Source organism: Semicossyphus pulcher, unplaced genomic scaffold, assembly GCF_022749685.1.
Source record: "Semicossyphus pulcher isolate SPU_LCO1_2020_fin unplaced genomic scaffold, fSemPul1.0.p SCAF_9, whole genome shotgun sequence".
Taxonomy (NCBI): domain Eukaryota; kingdom Metazoa; phylum Chordata; class Actinopteri; order Labriformes; family Labridae; genus Semicossyphus; species Semicossyphus pulcher.
In genome coordinates this window covers 20,225,449-20,239,524 of record NW_027211770.1, presented here as the reverse complement: position 1 = coordinate 20,239,524, position 14,076 = coordinate 20,225,449, and the positions used below count along the sequence as shown (strand labels likewise).

Sequence of the window (14,076 nt, the reverse complement as noted above, 5' to 3'; positions counted from 1 at the left end):
TAATTTGAATTGGAAACAGATTTCTTGTTCACCGTCTCTCTGCCAAAACACAACCCTTTGTTTCTCTCTGTTTTTGTTATTGCACAGTGATGAATATGATGATTTCAGTCCTCTGTTTACTTCTCGTCCACAGACTATTTATGTTCCAGGCTTTTGTCTGTTTTGTGTTCAGCTTCACATAAAGCATCGACTGTAACTCTCCCTGCTCTGTAACGGTGTTGGAATACATATTCAGCATTTCACCAATGTTGCTCACATGTCTTTCATTTTTTTTTAAAACTCGTCTTGATATGATTATCTTCCAATTATTATTCAATTATTATGTTATAAAGTTACCTTGTGTGAGTCATAAAGATGAAGCTTTTATTCAGAGAGGAAATCATTAACTCGCAAGCATCAGTGAGCACAAACACACCTGCAGTTACCTCCCAGTAGGGTTACATTTCAGGTGAGCTGGGAACATTTATGTAGATTAAAACACCTTTGTGATATATGAAACATTTTTTTTTGCTTGTTAATTCATAATAACATTTATAATGTGTACTTAATTTGTTTCTCTCACTGCCTCCAATTAAAATTCACTAAAATAATTCTTTAAGTTTTCACTGCACACAAAGACACCTCCCCTCAATAACTCAAATTACTCAAGCTTAACCTGTTCTCTTGCTTCTTTATTCTCCAGCTTTGAATTAAACCATGCAGTCTGTAAATGAATGGTAACCATCTCCTTGTAAATAATGGGTTAAGTCATACAAGGAAGTACCTGTGTGGTCATTTGCAAAGGGATTAAAGTCCATAAGAGAAGACAACAAGGAAGAGATTCCTGGATCAGTTGTGTTTCCTCATGAAGAGCTCGTTCAGCTTTTGTTTTATTCTGAATTTGCTGCTGGTGAAGTCGTGGATGTGTTTACAGAGGAACGTCTTTAAAGCTTGTTGTGTTAAACTGCAGCAGAGAAATGGACAGTGAACCACAGGGACCTGACTCAAGGAGGCCGTATGACTATGATGAAGGTGTGTCAGTTCTTACCTCGTATCATATTTAATTTAACATAAAAAATAATGCCTCTGTTTAAATGGAAACATCTTTTAGTCTGTATTAATCTGACTAAATTGTTGTCTTGACACTCATTGCTTAATCATTTTTGTGTCGTTCCCTCACCAATTTACAGAGACTTTTTACGCGGGGGACCAGCAGTCACTACGTTTACGGCGGGCTCGAGTGTCCAGTCAGAATTACCCTCAGTTCAACTGGAGCTCGACCCCGGCAGGCGAGGATGCAGAGGACGGCAGTAGACAGCCCCAGGACCTCAGGAGCACTCCTCTGCCCATGGCACTGAAAAGAGCTGTGCGGTATGAAACCTTCCTCTGTTTGATGGAGTATTTATTTAAGATGTTCTCAGTTAATGGTCCCTCCCAGGCATGTAAGCTAACATACTAAGCTTCTAGATATGAAACTACACAACATACTTATATAATAATAAGGGGGGCAGCTGTGGCTCAGTGGTAGAGTCGTTCGTCTCTAAATCGGGAAGACCTTGGACAAGACACTGGACCCCAAATTGCTCCAGGAGAAATAGCCGTCGGGTATGAATGGGCACAAATATGATCGGAGATTGGCATTTGCCATCAGTGTGTGACATGTAGTGTAATAGTGTTGTGTGTGGTCTGAAGACTAGAAAAGTGCTACTTAAGTGCAGTCCATTTACCAGTCCGATAAGTTATGTTGTTAAAAATTTGGCAACAGCAGCAGGGAAAAATGTCATTTTAACAGGCAGAAACCTCGAGCAGAACCAGGCTCATGTTGAGCAGCTGTCTGCCTCGACTGGGCCGAAAAGCGGGATAAAGGAAGGTGCAGGATAGAGACAAACAAACAGAGCAACAACAACAACATATGTTCTTGTTACCACAACAACAGATAATACAGACTTATGGTTACACTGTCAATAATAATGGTACAAATGTGTAATATTAGCAAGAACAGCATAGTAGCAACAGATTGAAGTCAACAGGTCAATTATTACCATTAGCAACTATAATGATGGTAATATAAGTATGACTTATAATATGAATTAACTCTTATTAACCCTTCAACAAGTGATAAAAAACACCCACTTTGAGTTGACTAAAATCATGTTGCTGCAGCCTGACTGGGTCTTGAATGAACAGTAGCTAATAGTGGCTAATGTTAGCTTATCTTAACAAACAAACAAAGAGTATTTCTAAAAAAACAAAAACATAATACAAACATTTACAATTTACTCAAATTTGTTAGAAATATTCAAACATAAATACACAATAATTCCACACACATACAAATACAAGTATTTGTATAATTAAGATATTAATCTGTTCTTAAAACAAGCCCCATATGAGCTAAAGTAAATCATTTGCTCTTCATTTATTTTTAAAAACTTTATTCTCCATGTTTCTCTTTTTTTCTCTCACAATTTTCTCCTTTTTTTCTGACCTGACTCTTGACACTCCCAGGCGTCATTTCATTTTACCTATATTTAGAACCCATTACACACTACATATTACTTTTGAGAATTACTACAAAATAATTTCTTACTTTTAATTGTCTGTTCAGTCATTAAAGTGTAACTTGTCCATTACAGGCAGGTGCAGCAGATGAGGGTACCTGTGGTTTCCAGGAAGGAGTCCTGGAGAATCAAAAAGGCCAAATATCTGCATAAACTCAAAGAGAATGCCCGAGGATTTCTCTACATGTTTGCTCTGTGGAACAAGTCTCTGCAAAAGATTGGAGGTAAACCTTTACCTGCTATTGTGAGGTGAACAAAAAGGGGCTTTGTTAGAGGAGACTTATTTTCCATTAAAAACAAGTGTTGATAAATGTGATTCCATTTTTGCAGTTTTAATAAAATGATGGTTCTTTTCCCCCACAGGGAACTTCGGAGGGGGCGTCCAGTCTTACTTCCTTTTACTGCGGTTCTTGGTGGTGCTTAATTTTGTTTCCTTTTTACTCATCGCTGTATTTGTCCTCATCCCCAGCATCGTCTTCAGACGTGTTGGGACCAGCCTTGTTAACATCACTGGTAATGACTCATTCAGGCTACAGTTCCTCATCTCACAACATATTAGTTTGCTTTCACTTGAGGGTAAGTTAGTGGAACTCTAGGTTTTCATGGTTCTTCATTTCCTTATATTTCCTGCATTCTCATGTTAAAGCCTTTTTTCCTATTAATATAAACAGAAAGCCTTTACAGATTTTGATGCATCAGCTTTCAGGCGTTCATAGGGTTAAATGTAACGTTGGTATTCTCTGCCGAATTAAAATGGTGAAACGGTCACTGGTGCAGAAGACATATTCTAAAGAATGATGTCCAAATGAGAATGTAATAAGTTGCGTTTCATCCAAAAATACGAGATAAGATATATAACACATCCTGATTCTCCAACCTTAAATAAGTATTATCATATTTGCAGTAAGTCATTTTCTCATCTGAGTGCCTCACTGTGTTCATATGAAGCATTTCTCATTTTATCAAACAAAACCCTTTGATTTTTGAAGAAGCCTTATCTAGATGACAGAGTTGGGATTAAGACCCTCTGCCTCTGCTATCAAGTGAGCCACAGGCCTGCATTTAATCACCACTGCAGCTTTACTCTTCTCCCTCTCTCTCCCTCTCTCTGTTCTTTGTTACAATGACCTATTCATTCTGTAATCTCGGAGAATAAATACAGAGATCAAAGCTTTCCTCTTGTGGTGTTTTCCAGGTCCAGAGGACTGCACGAATTATGACCCTAATCCTCAAGGCCTGCAGTTCTTCTATAATTACTTCCTTGACGTACTTTCAGGAACGGTGAGAAGCATAGAGTGATGTTTTTTTATATCAAACATTATGATTCTTTGCACCTTATTTTAGTTCTTTTTATAAATATGTTTCATCTAACCAAAATAAGATTGTAGGCAGGATTTAGACACACTGAGCTTACATGTCGCTTCCTTGACTTAAACCTGTTGCTATACTATTTATAATTTAAAATTAAAAACCCACAAAGGTCTAATTTCTCGCCGAGAGATGGATGAGAAAATTGATACCACTTTCATGTCTGTAAGGTAGCCCGCAGCTGGTTAGCATAGCTTAGCATAAATCTGGAAACATCTAGCCTGGCTCTGTCAAAAGGTGACAAAATCCACCTTCCAGTGCCTCTAGACTCACTAATAAAACACTGTATATCTTGTTGGTTTAATCTTAATAAAACAAAAAGCAAAACAGAACAAAACAAGTTGTGGTTTTGGAGTGGTCTATTTTTGGAGGGGAGCAGTGATTTTCTAAAGTATCCACTTGTGTCCTAGCAACTAGCTAGGACTAGATATCTGTTGATTACCGGTAGTTTGTCTAGAGTTGTTTATAAGTGGATTTTGTTACCTTTTTACCTACCTGGCTAGCTGGTTCCCCCTGTTTCCACTCATTATGCTAAGCTAAGCTAACAACTTTGAATCTCCATCTCTATATATTCCGCACAAACATGAGAGAGGAATCGATATTCTCATCTAACTACTGATTTGAAACAATATTGATGTCAAATTTATTATACAATGCTCTGTGACCATTTTGTTATGACCCAACAAAAAAGGCAAACAAAAAAGGCAAACAAAAAAGAGTATTGCTATAAAGTTGAAAAAAAGGTAATATAATGTTAGAGAATGAGATTGATTGAAGCTGAGGCCTACATTTCAAAATAAAAGTCAGCAAGTGATCAAAATCCACAGTTTTTCACAGAGCCGAAAGTGATGTGCAGCAACAGGTTGTAAAATCTACCTAGATAGAGAATCATCAGTAGTAGCTACAGCTCTGAATCCACATGTACGACTATGTTCCGTACAAATGAAAATAACTGACTACCCTCTTCTCTTTGTTCAGGGTTTTTTGGAGTATTCATACTTGTTTTACGGCTACTACAGCAACACACTGGCGGACAGCAGCTTCTCCTACAACATCCCGCTGGCCTACCTCTTCACTGCCGTCTTCTACTTCTTCTTCTGTTTCATTTGCATCACAGCACGGTGAGTCCCAGAACCAACACAGGTTCAGTATTAATAATCGAGAATTTAAAAGGCCTGCGTTGAGAGTTCAGTAACCTTGACCCACATCCTTGTCTCTCCTCCCTGACTGGCTGCTCACAAACAGCATGGGGACCGCAGCTCGAGTTGCTGTTGCAACAGGAGGCACCACTGTGGGCAACTACAGCATGATAGTGTTCACTGGCTGGGACTACGGCTGCCTGGGAGACCGAGCTACGAAACTGAAGCAGCAAAACATCCACTACCAGCTCCAGGTGAGAAGGGATGTGTCCTATTCAGCATGATGATGAAGAGTTAGGAAAAAGAGATATGTGTTTCATAATCACTCTCTATAGATTACATTCTAAGATAACCCCTCATCATCTCTTCTTCGGTTTCTGTCAGGTGGACCTGGAGGAGGAGAGCTTGAAGAAAAGAACAGCCTCTCTGACTTTATCTCAAAAAATACTTTTAATCTCTATTCGTGTTTCTATGATTTTTGTTTCATTGGGACTCATTGGAGCAGCCTTTTACGTCATCTTTTTGGCCACCGGATTAAGCCAGGTAAGTGATGTAAAAAGAAAGCGACATTTCTGACGTGGTTTTGGTTCTGAAAGATTTAGGTGACTTTTTTTGCTACCTTTTTTTTTTTACAAACAGGATAAAAGTGAGGAGGAGGGGATCCTGGGTTTGTTTTTTGAGTATCTACCCTCCGTCGCCATTACCGCAGGAAACTTCCTGGTGCCGTTCCTGTGTGACCAGATTGCCATTATTGAGCGATATTCCCCCAGCACTACTGTCATAATGGCAGTATCAAGGTTAACATTGGTGTCTATGGCCTAGCATTTGCATTAAAGATATTTGTGTTTGAACTTAAAACCTTTACTTAAGTAAAACAACCAATCCTACAATATGTGAGTACACCTCAGTAAAGGTAAAGCTGTATTATCGAGAAGTAGTATCAAGTATCCCTCCAAAATGCACATTATTTGGAGGGATTGATCAGAGGGTTCAACAGATCATTAATGTGAGAGTAAGGAATTTAAAACAATGACCTGTAACAAAAAATGTGTGTTAATCTTAAACCTTTTGTATTGTATTTCATAAGCCTTATTATCATAAAGAAACACCTTTTTATCACAAAATAATCAAAAATCAAATGTTGGATAAAAATCCTGCTTTTGCTTAGCTGCAGTTTTAACCAGAGATGAGAGAGAACACTGCTGGTGTTTATTAGGTTTTAACTCTGTTTAAGTAAATCATCTGTAATTGGTGTTTAATCACTTCAACCCCAGTAACTCGATAATGATTTCTTATTTGTCTTCTATGTGTAGGGCTGTGTTCCTTCGTATGGTGAGTCTGGGTGTCCTCCTCTTCACCCTGTGGAGTCAGATCACGTGCAGCGGGAAAACAAATAGTGACATTTGTAAAGGGTGCCCAGACGGCCGTGAACGCTACCCGGTAATTATACTACTAACATGAATGTAAATTATTTTTTAAGATGCTTTTCTTCACAAACAGGACTGAAATAGTCTCCAAGCTGGTGATGCACTGTTTGTGACATCACAAAGTGCAGCCTCAGCAGGCTTCGGAGAGCTGGCCAATCAAAAGAAAGTGGGCTTGTATGGGCGGGGTTTCTTAAAGGGACAGAGCTGACTGAGTTGTTATAGGCAGAGGCTGTATGAGGGCCTGCACAAAGCAGCAGTGTGAGAAAAAATATGAGTTTTTCTAACTGTAAATTATGCTAAGCTGTAAGCTATAAAATATGAAGCTTGAAATTAGCATAATACCCCCCCTTTAAGGATTATCTGAGGACTGCATTAGATAACCTGCAAAAATGAGCAGAAGAAAGTCGTATACATCAACAGATCGCTGGTAGTTTTGGTTTGCCAAAACTCCTCTGAGTTGCTTTGAAATACATTTTGAAAAACTAAACCATAACGGTAGTAACATGGTGTTTCATTATAGCCTGTGTGTAAAATGCTGATTAGGAAATACATTTAGAAGCTAAATTTAAGTATTTGGGGAAACCATCAAAGAACACAAAAGAGGAAAAAATATTTTTCAACATTTATACCTCGACACATGTTCATCTTTTCATGTTCGTCTCATCATGTAGTGCTGGGAAACACGTGTAGGACAGGAGATGTACAAGCTGACACTGTTTGACCTCCTCATCAACATTGCTGTGCTCATCCTGGTAGAGTTTCCACGCAGGTAAAATAACTGTGTGAACAATTTTTCTGTTAAATAAAATAGTAATTGTACAAATTATTTGGTACAGTTAGTAGTGTGGTTGTACTTTCATTTTGGTGTGTGTGTGTGTGTGTGCAGGATGGTGGTGGACAACTGGTCCAATAAGCTGGCTCAATGGGTGGGTCGCCAGGAGTTTGTAGTTTCCTCCAACGTGCTCGGGCTGGTTTATGGTCAGACTGTGGTTTGGATCGGAGCTCTTTTTTGCCCTCTGCTGCCCCTCATGAACACCATCAAGTTTGTCATTCTCTTCTACTGCAAGAGGGTGAGGATGTTTGTTTACACAGTCATTCAAAATCATTATTCACCAACACTCTGCTTTGGTTTAGTCCCCTAACCCTGTGTCTCTTACCTCCATTACCACTTTGCTCCTCAGATCACGCTCTTCTATAATTGTCGGCCAGCGCTGAAGACTTTTCGTTCCACCACATCCACCTTCTTTTTCCTGGTGGTGCTCCTGTTTGGCGGGGGCCTGGCCACAGTTGTCATGGTTTACAGTGTTGCTGCGTGAGTGCTGATTGCTGCCTCCTTCCCTGTAACGATCATAACAGAATTTTTTTTAGCATACCCCTGGCAGTGACAGATAATTATTGTGAAATAGCAGTAATAGTGGAGACACTGAGTGGCAGGATTAGGTTTGAATAAAAATAGTGATGGCACTGTGAGAACATTGGAAGAAAATGTTTTAATAAATTGTTGTGTTTCTTCTTTCCACCCAGAATCCGTCCTTCTATGGGTTGCGGCCCTTTCCGTTTCTTCCCCAGCATGTGGTCGATTGTTCCAGCCTCTTTCAATGACCTCTCTGAAACTATAAAGGAATTTCTCTTCTTCATTGGTTCCCAGGCATTCTCCATCCCTTTGTTTGTATTAATTTGGTAAGTGAACTGAAGTGCGATCTGTAAGGGCATTTTCTGATAAAAAACAACTGTACAACCTTAATATAGAATGCAGCATATATTTTACTTGCATATGATATGGTCTTTACTGTCAATTTAACAATGTGCATTCATGGCTCCTTTCTCTCTGGCAGTGTGGTGATGTGTTATTTCTTAGCCTTAGCATCTGTCTATGGGAAAAGTATTAACCTACTAAGAGCTCAGCTTAAACTGGTAAGTTATTTGCATGAACCTGCATGGTGTACTGTTAAGCAAGAGACAGGCATTAAGTTTCACTCATCCACTGTTGGATCTTTGGCTTACAGGAGGGCCGTGACAAGAAGTTCCTGGTAAAGCAGATTGAGCAGCTGAGCCGAAAACTTCAGATACCAAGTCACAATGCAGGAGTACGAGACTGAACACATCATAGGGACCATGTTTGTTTTTTATGAACTTCAAAAGACAAAACATCAAGATGAGACATCAAAAAGGAATGTATGCTCCCTACATGAATAATGTGTCATATAATGATGGCTGGGGTTAAGCAGGCAATTATGTACCATATTATTAAGTTAAATATGCTGTAGTTCAGATCAAACAGAGATTAGTTTTATAGAAACATGTAAAAGGGGAATTTAAATATGTTCATTTAGAAGCTATCTAACATATCAGTAGGCCTATAATAAATAACGGAAAGCCATTAAAAAGCGCCTTTGTAAATACACTTTTACCACTTTTGTTTGTCCATAAAAAAAATGCACAATATGTCTTTTTTTCCTTTTACCAAATAAAATGATGAATTATAGCCCCCTCTGGTGTTACAAGTGTGGTGTTGCCAAAACTGTGAAATGTTTACTTCCTGTTGGTGTCTACTAGTTCCTGTAGGCTACTGCAGAAGCCACCATCAAGAGCAACTCTTCTGACAACAAGTTAGTGACAGTAATTTCTTCCTGTTTTTTATGTTAATTGATGAGTTGATGAGGAGGGAGCACTTTATATTCCTCTGCTCGCGGCGGTGTCATTGAAATGTAACGCTAGTTAGCTTCAAGTTGGAATGTAGCAAACCTTAACTAACGTTAGCTTACTTGCTATAAGGTAGCCAGCAAAAAGGCTGTTTTTCTGTCTTCCTTCATTCACTCTGACTCTTTCCCCCGCTTCTTCTTGCTACAAGACATTACGGAACTAAAAAAAAGTGTTTGATTTTGCTCACTGCTCATTCTCACTTCAGTCGACGCTAGCTTCACGCTTAGCTAGCTAGGAGAGTTTTAACAGTCGCCAAGGCAACAATGAACATCCTTCCGAAGAAGAGCTGGCACGTCCGCAACAAGGACAACGTCGCGCGCGTGCGGAAGGACGAGGCCCAAGCAGCAGAGGAGGAGCGCGAGGCCAAGCGACGCGTGGAGCGTGCAGAGCAAGAGGTGAACCCGGCCGGTGTTGTCACTGTTTATCATGGGGTGATGATGACGTTACAGTCATACCCACTGAGTGATGAGTAGCAATTGTTTTCTGTAAAGTTTCTCATTCGGTGTAATCTGAAAGTCTGAGTAAACCTCCCTAATTATTTACTCATATTCAGATAATTTTGCTTCATTTATCAAATTATAATTGAGTATGTGAAATGTCAATTAAACCTATTTTGTTCATAGCCCAAGTTAAAGTCTTGCTTTATACATCCAACTTGAATTAACACTCAGTATTAGCAATCATGTTTGATTATGCAAGTTTTCATACACAATAAAATAGTTGAACTTAGTTTCCAACTATCCCTCTCCACAGGCACGTACAGAGTATCTGAGAAGGAAGTCCCGAGCTGCTCTCCAGTCAGAAGGAGGGACTAAGGATGAGGATGATGATGATGAAGGACGGAGTAGAGGAAGTGGAGCTCTGGAGCATCTCAATCTATTTCCCCTGGAGGAGTCCTCAGAGAAGAAGGGGAACGAGGAATATCTCAAAGAAAAGAAAGATGAAAAGGTGATTGTGTTACCACTTCTTTCACTCTTCTCTGTTGTACATTTTGTTTCTTGATTTTATTAGTTTCATACCATTTCTGGTATTTCTACCATTCTACCATTTCGTTCACTGTTACACACCTGTGTTTGCTACATTGCGCACACTATGATCACACATTGAAGGCTGTTTCAGTTGTCTGAAAGGTTGAACACTGGTTACTCTGTGCAACTTCTCATCAAGAAACCTCACTAGTTATACAATTTTGTGAATATAACAGCTTAGCTAGCTAGATTGAGCACATGTCAGAAGCTTCCCCTCTATAAATATTTGCTACATTTTCTAACTATCTTACCCATAATTTCAGCATGTCTTTATCATAAAGCTTCTTGAGTAGGAAAATACAGTTATAATTTCTGTATTAATAAGGGGACATTGAGAAATAAATCATGAATATTACATGAGTACATTTAAAATCTGTTACGCCAATTAGCTAGCTGCATTTTGCGTGTACTTTAGCAAGCTGAATGAACTGATTTAATGTTTGTTGCTAATGTTTTGTAGCCTACTACTATTTATGTTTTTTAGCTTGCTAAAAAGCTAGTTTATTCACTTTCTAAATTAGCAGGCTAAAAGCAGTAATTAACAACTGTGGTTGTAGTCACTGGTTGTGAGAGGAAAGGTAGTCATCAGCAATAGTTAGAAATGTGCTTATTTTAATACTCTGGGTTTACCAGTGATGGGTTTTGTTGTAATTGTACCATTGTGAGTGAGCTTTAAATCCAGGTTCACTTTACCTGTTGCAGGCCATTTCTGAGCAACAGTAACACGTCTTTATATATACTAACATAATCATTCATGTCATGTAGGTATATTGAATCAGATTTTATAACTGTTTTTCAAAATATTAAAGTGCTTCAGGTTTATAACCAAATTTCAGAAAATGTCAAAATGTATTTGATATAGCCAAAAGGTGAGTGAATTATTTCCCCCTCTAATTCACACAACAAATTACAATAACTGCTGGTTTCTCCTTTTTTTTCCAGGAGAAGCAAGAACGAGCAATTGGCTTGCTGGTGTCCTTAGGACCTCAACCGGGAACTGAGGTCACCCCGTGGTACATGATAACCGGCAAAGAAAAAGAAGAGAGGAAAGAAAAAGAACGGAAAGAAAAAGAAGAACGGAAAGAAAAAGATAAGAGGAAGGGAATAAGTGAAGAGGAGAGAGAGAAGAAAGATCGCAGATTGAAGGATAGTTTAGATCCATTGAAAGATATGAAGAAAGCACTGGCTGTAAAGGAAAGAAAACACCACAAGAGCAAGAACTCAGAGAAAAGAGACAGAGGGGAAAAGAGGAGCAGTGGAGAGAGGTAATTTTTACTTACTTACTGTACTTACATAATAAGAAGACATGGTGTACATCCTTTTCTGTTTTTGTTTAGTTCTCATGTTTTAAAGGAACTGTTTTATGATCATTTTGGGAAATATGTTTATGAACTTTCTTGCTGAGAGTTAGACAAAAAGATCGACGGCAGTCTCATATCTGTCGGCCAATTATGTAGCTGAAGCAAGCACGTTAGCTTAGTTCAGCACAAACACTGGAAGTGAGAAGAAACAACTAGCCTGGCAATGTACAAAGGTAACAACCAACACGTTGTTTGGTTAAATCTGCAAAAAATCGTGTGTGGAAAAAAAAAATCAACATAACATTTTCATAATTGAGCTCCAGAGAGAGATTTTGTGACCTTCTGATAGAGCCAAGCTCGCTGCTTTCTCCCATTTCCAGACTTTATGCTAAGCTAACTAGCTGCTGGCTGTAGCTTCATATTTACTGTAGTGATGTGAGTGTGGTATCACTCTTGTCATGTAACCTTTAGCAAGAAAGTAAAAAAGTCTGTTTCCCAAAATGTAGAACTATATATTTGCGATTTTGCACCAATTCAGTCATTGACTATCTTTGTGGTTCCATGGTTTGATATGAATGATATGAATATACCATTTGTTTGTTCCTGCCTGTCCCAGCTCTATAGAAAGGCTCCGTGGTGAGCGTTTACAGAGGGAGGCTGAAGAAAGAAAGAGAGCCAAGGCCCTGATCGACCAGAGGAACGGCAAAGGGAAGGAGCCAGGGAGGGAGACCACTGAGAGGGAGAGGCCGTACAACAGCGCATACTTCCCCGAACTCGCCCGAAAGCGTCAAAGGCGAGATCGAGACAGCTGGAGAGATGAAATATTAAAATCATGAACGATCTGTAATGATTGTTTGAACAGTGTGATCTGTGGTGGACGGTCAGTGGACATTAATCGTGACCAGCGTTTCAAGTGTAGGAAATGTAAAGAGGCCAGAGGGGAGAAGGCAACACGAAAGATGTGCCAACCTATATTTCGAGCCAAAACAGGAACGTACTTGTGACCTGCTCACTTTTTGTTAATTACTTTTTTTTCACACAAAAAGAGTAATTCTTGCCGGAAAGTCAGAGGTCAGGTTCAGTTGCAGTTACATCATCCTCTGCAGAATTTCCTCGTGATGATGTCAGCTGGTTGCCTCACAGGGGGCTTGATGCTCAGGCTGTTAGCAAAGACAACGTTCAGTGAACAGCTGTTAGAATCATTTATGTTATTGCAAACAATTCAACAAGACTGTAAGGTGACAATAAATCGGTTCACACCAAATGAATGGCAGCCTTACAGTAAAGTTGATTAATTAGTTGATTGATATAAAATTGATAATTTTTCAAGCAAAATTGCCAACCAGTCTTTGTTCCCGGCTTCACAATTTAAGCTGTAAGCTTCCTTCTTTCTTTTTGTAGACTGTTGTTTGGGTTCAAAACAAATAAATTAAACATGTCACATGTGGCATATATATAAAGTTTTCACATTTTTATGACACGGCTCAAACAAAAAGACAAATTTATTTATAATTTTTGGAAAAATAGCAGCTTAATCTGTGCCAAACAAAATGCTATCTGCAGCCCTGGGTGAGATCCATACAGTGAATGTTTGCTTTCATAGTCAATGACAGGGATGAACTGGATTGTTTAAAGGTACTTTTGTGACAAAGCATAACACTGGTCTGGTCTACTTAAAATGAACACAAAACAAGAGAAAGCCTTTCATACATTTTGACATGTCACAAAAGTGACATCATAGAATTAAAAATAAATGATGGCTGAATTTAATTTAGCTTCTTCAGTTTCAGTTTGTACTTGCTGCCTGTCGGGGGGCACTTGGAAAGCAAACATTGTTAACATTAACTGGCAGTTCTTTTTTATTATTGCTGTAAATTATTACACAAATATGTGCTGTGAAAATATACCCAGTCTGGAATAAAAACAACTCTCTTCAGTGATATAAATTTATTTTCATGTTGAAACTTTTGGTTTAACTGTAGTCTGTGGCGCTCATTAATTGTATTGAGTTATAGACGAGTTTTTCTTTAGTTTTATTTCTATCCACAGCAGAAATACAGTCCGAGTAATGTTCATTTAGTTCGCACTGAAAAGGTGATTATGTAGTAAATAAACTGACTTTAAATTACGCATTACTTGAGTAGAAGTGCTTGCTCAGTTTTCTGATTGAAAATGTTTTTTTATAGTGCACTTATGAGCGTTTATGTCACATTAAATTCATAACATACCCACCCCCAGTGATTATCGTTAATACGTAATTTGTATTATTTAATAAAGTACGTTAGCAGTACAGTCGTATGAATACTGAAGTGATACTTGAAGAGATTAGAAATCCAATTAGAGATCAATATGAACCCACCGCTGAGCGCCACATACACACCATTAGCTCCCTGTGGGAATATTACCTCAGATTTTTTCCCCCCTTTTTTCTGGATAGCATTTGATGATCGAGCTGGACCATGACAATGCGCGCCGTGTGTGTCTGACGTAGGCTGGCGGAGGAGAAAAACACAGACAACCCTCCAACCCTGGCAGAGAGAGAGAGAGAAAGGGGGGAGAAAGACTTATAT

At 38.8% G+C, this 14,076-nt stretch overlaps 2 protein-coding genes across 3 annotated transcripts; both read left to right on the top strand.

The window, feature by feature from the left end:
* Positions 1-956: 956 nt before the first annotated feature.
* On the top strand, positions 957-8,937 carry tmc4 (transmembrane channel-like 4). Its single transcript, XM_069656357.1, has 16 exons — positions 957-1,011; positions 1,170-1,350; positions 2,616-2,764; positions 2,904-3,053; positions 3,736-3,821; positions 4,887-5,029; positions 5,154-5,301; positions 5,432-5,590; positions 5,687-5,844; positions 6,361-6,487; positions 7,146-7,243; positions 7,361-7,544; positions 7,656-7,786; positions 7,999-8,154; positions 8,310-8,388; positions 8,481-8,937. Exons 1-16 carry the CDS (start codon positions 957-959, stop codon positions 8,571-8,573), a joined length of 2,097 nt encoding a protein of 698 aa, XP_069512458.1. The 3' UTR covers positions 8,574-8,937.
* An 84-nt stretch (positions 8,938-9,021) lies between these two features.
* Positions 9,022-13,735, top strand: leng1 (leukocyte receptor cluster (LRC) member 1). Of its 2 annotated transcripts, XM_069657063.1 has the most exons (5): positions 9,022-9,083; positions 9,383-9,572; positions 9,931-10,125; positions 11,148-11,470; positions 12,123-13,735. In XM_069657063.1, the coding sequence occupies exons 2-5, from the start codon at positions 9,441-9,443 to the stop codon at positions 12,340-12,342; spliced, it is 870 nt and encodes a 289-aa protein (XP_069513164.1). In that variant the 5' UTR covers positions 9,022-9,083; positions 9,383-9,440; the 3' UTR covers positions 12,343-13,735. The 2 variants fall into 2 exon arrangements, with proteins under 2 accessions (XP_069513164.1, XP_069513163.1); XM_069657062.1 differs by lacking the exon at positions 9,022-9,083 and having other exon boundaries at positions 9,096-9,572.
* Positions 13,736-14,076: the final 341 nt, after the last annotated feature.

Excerpts from the sequence above, each read along its gene's own strand:
- tmc4 (XM_069656357.1), top strand. The coding sequence starts at position 957 with ATGGACAGTGAACCACAGGGACCTGACTCAAGGAGGCCGTATGACTAT. Across the intron at positions 5,302-5,431 it reads ACATCCACTACCAGCTCCAG|GTGGACCTGGAGGAGGAGAG; the intron begins GTGAGAAGGGAT and ends GGTTTCTGTCAG. Across the intron at positions 5,591-5,686 it reads TGGCCACCGGATTAAGCCAG|GATAAAAGTGAGGAGGAGGG; the intron begins GTAAGTGATGTA and ends TTTTACAAACAG.
- leng1 (XM_069657063.1), top strand. The coding sequence starts at position 9,441 with ATGAACATCCTTCCGAAGAAGAGCTGGCACGTCCGCAACAAGGACAAC. Across the intron at positions 10,126-11,147 it reads AAGAAAAGAAAGATGAAAAG|GAGAAGCAAGAACGAGCAAT; the intron begins GTGATTGTGTTA and ends TTTTTTTTCCAG. Across the intron at positions 11,471-12,122 it reads AAGAGGAGCAGTGGAGAGAG|CTCTATAGAAAGGCTCCGTG; the intron begins GTAATTTTTACT and ends TGCCTGTCCCAG.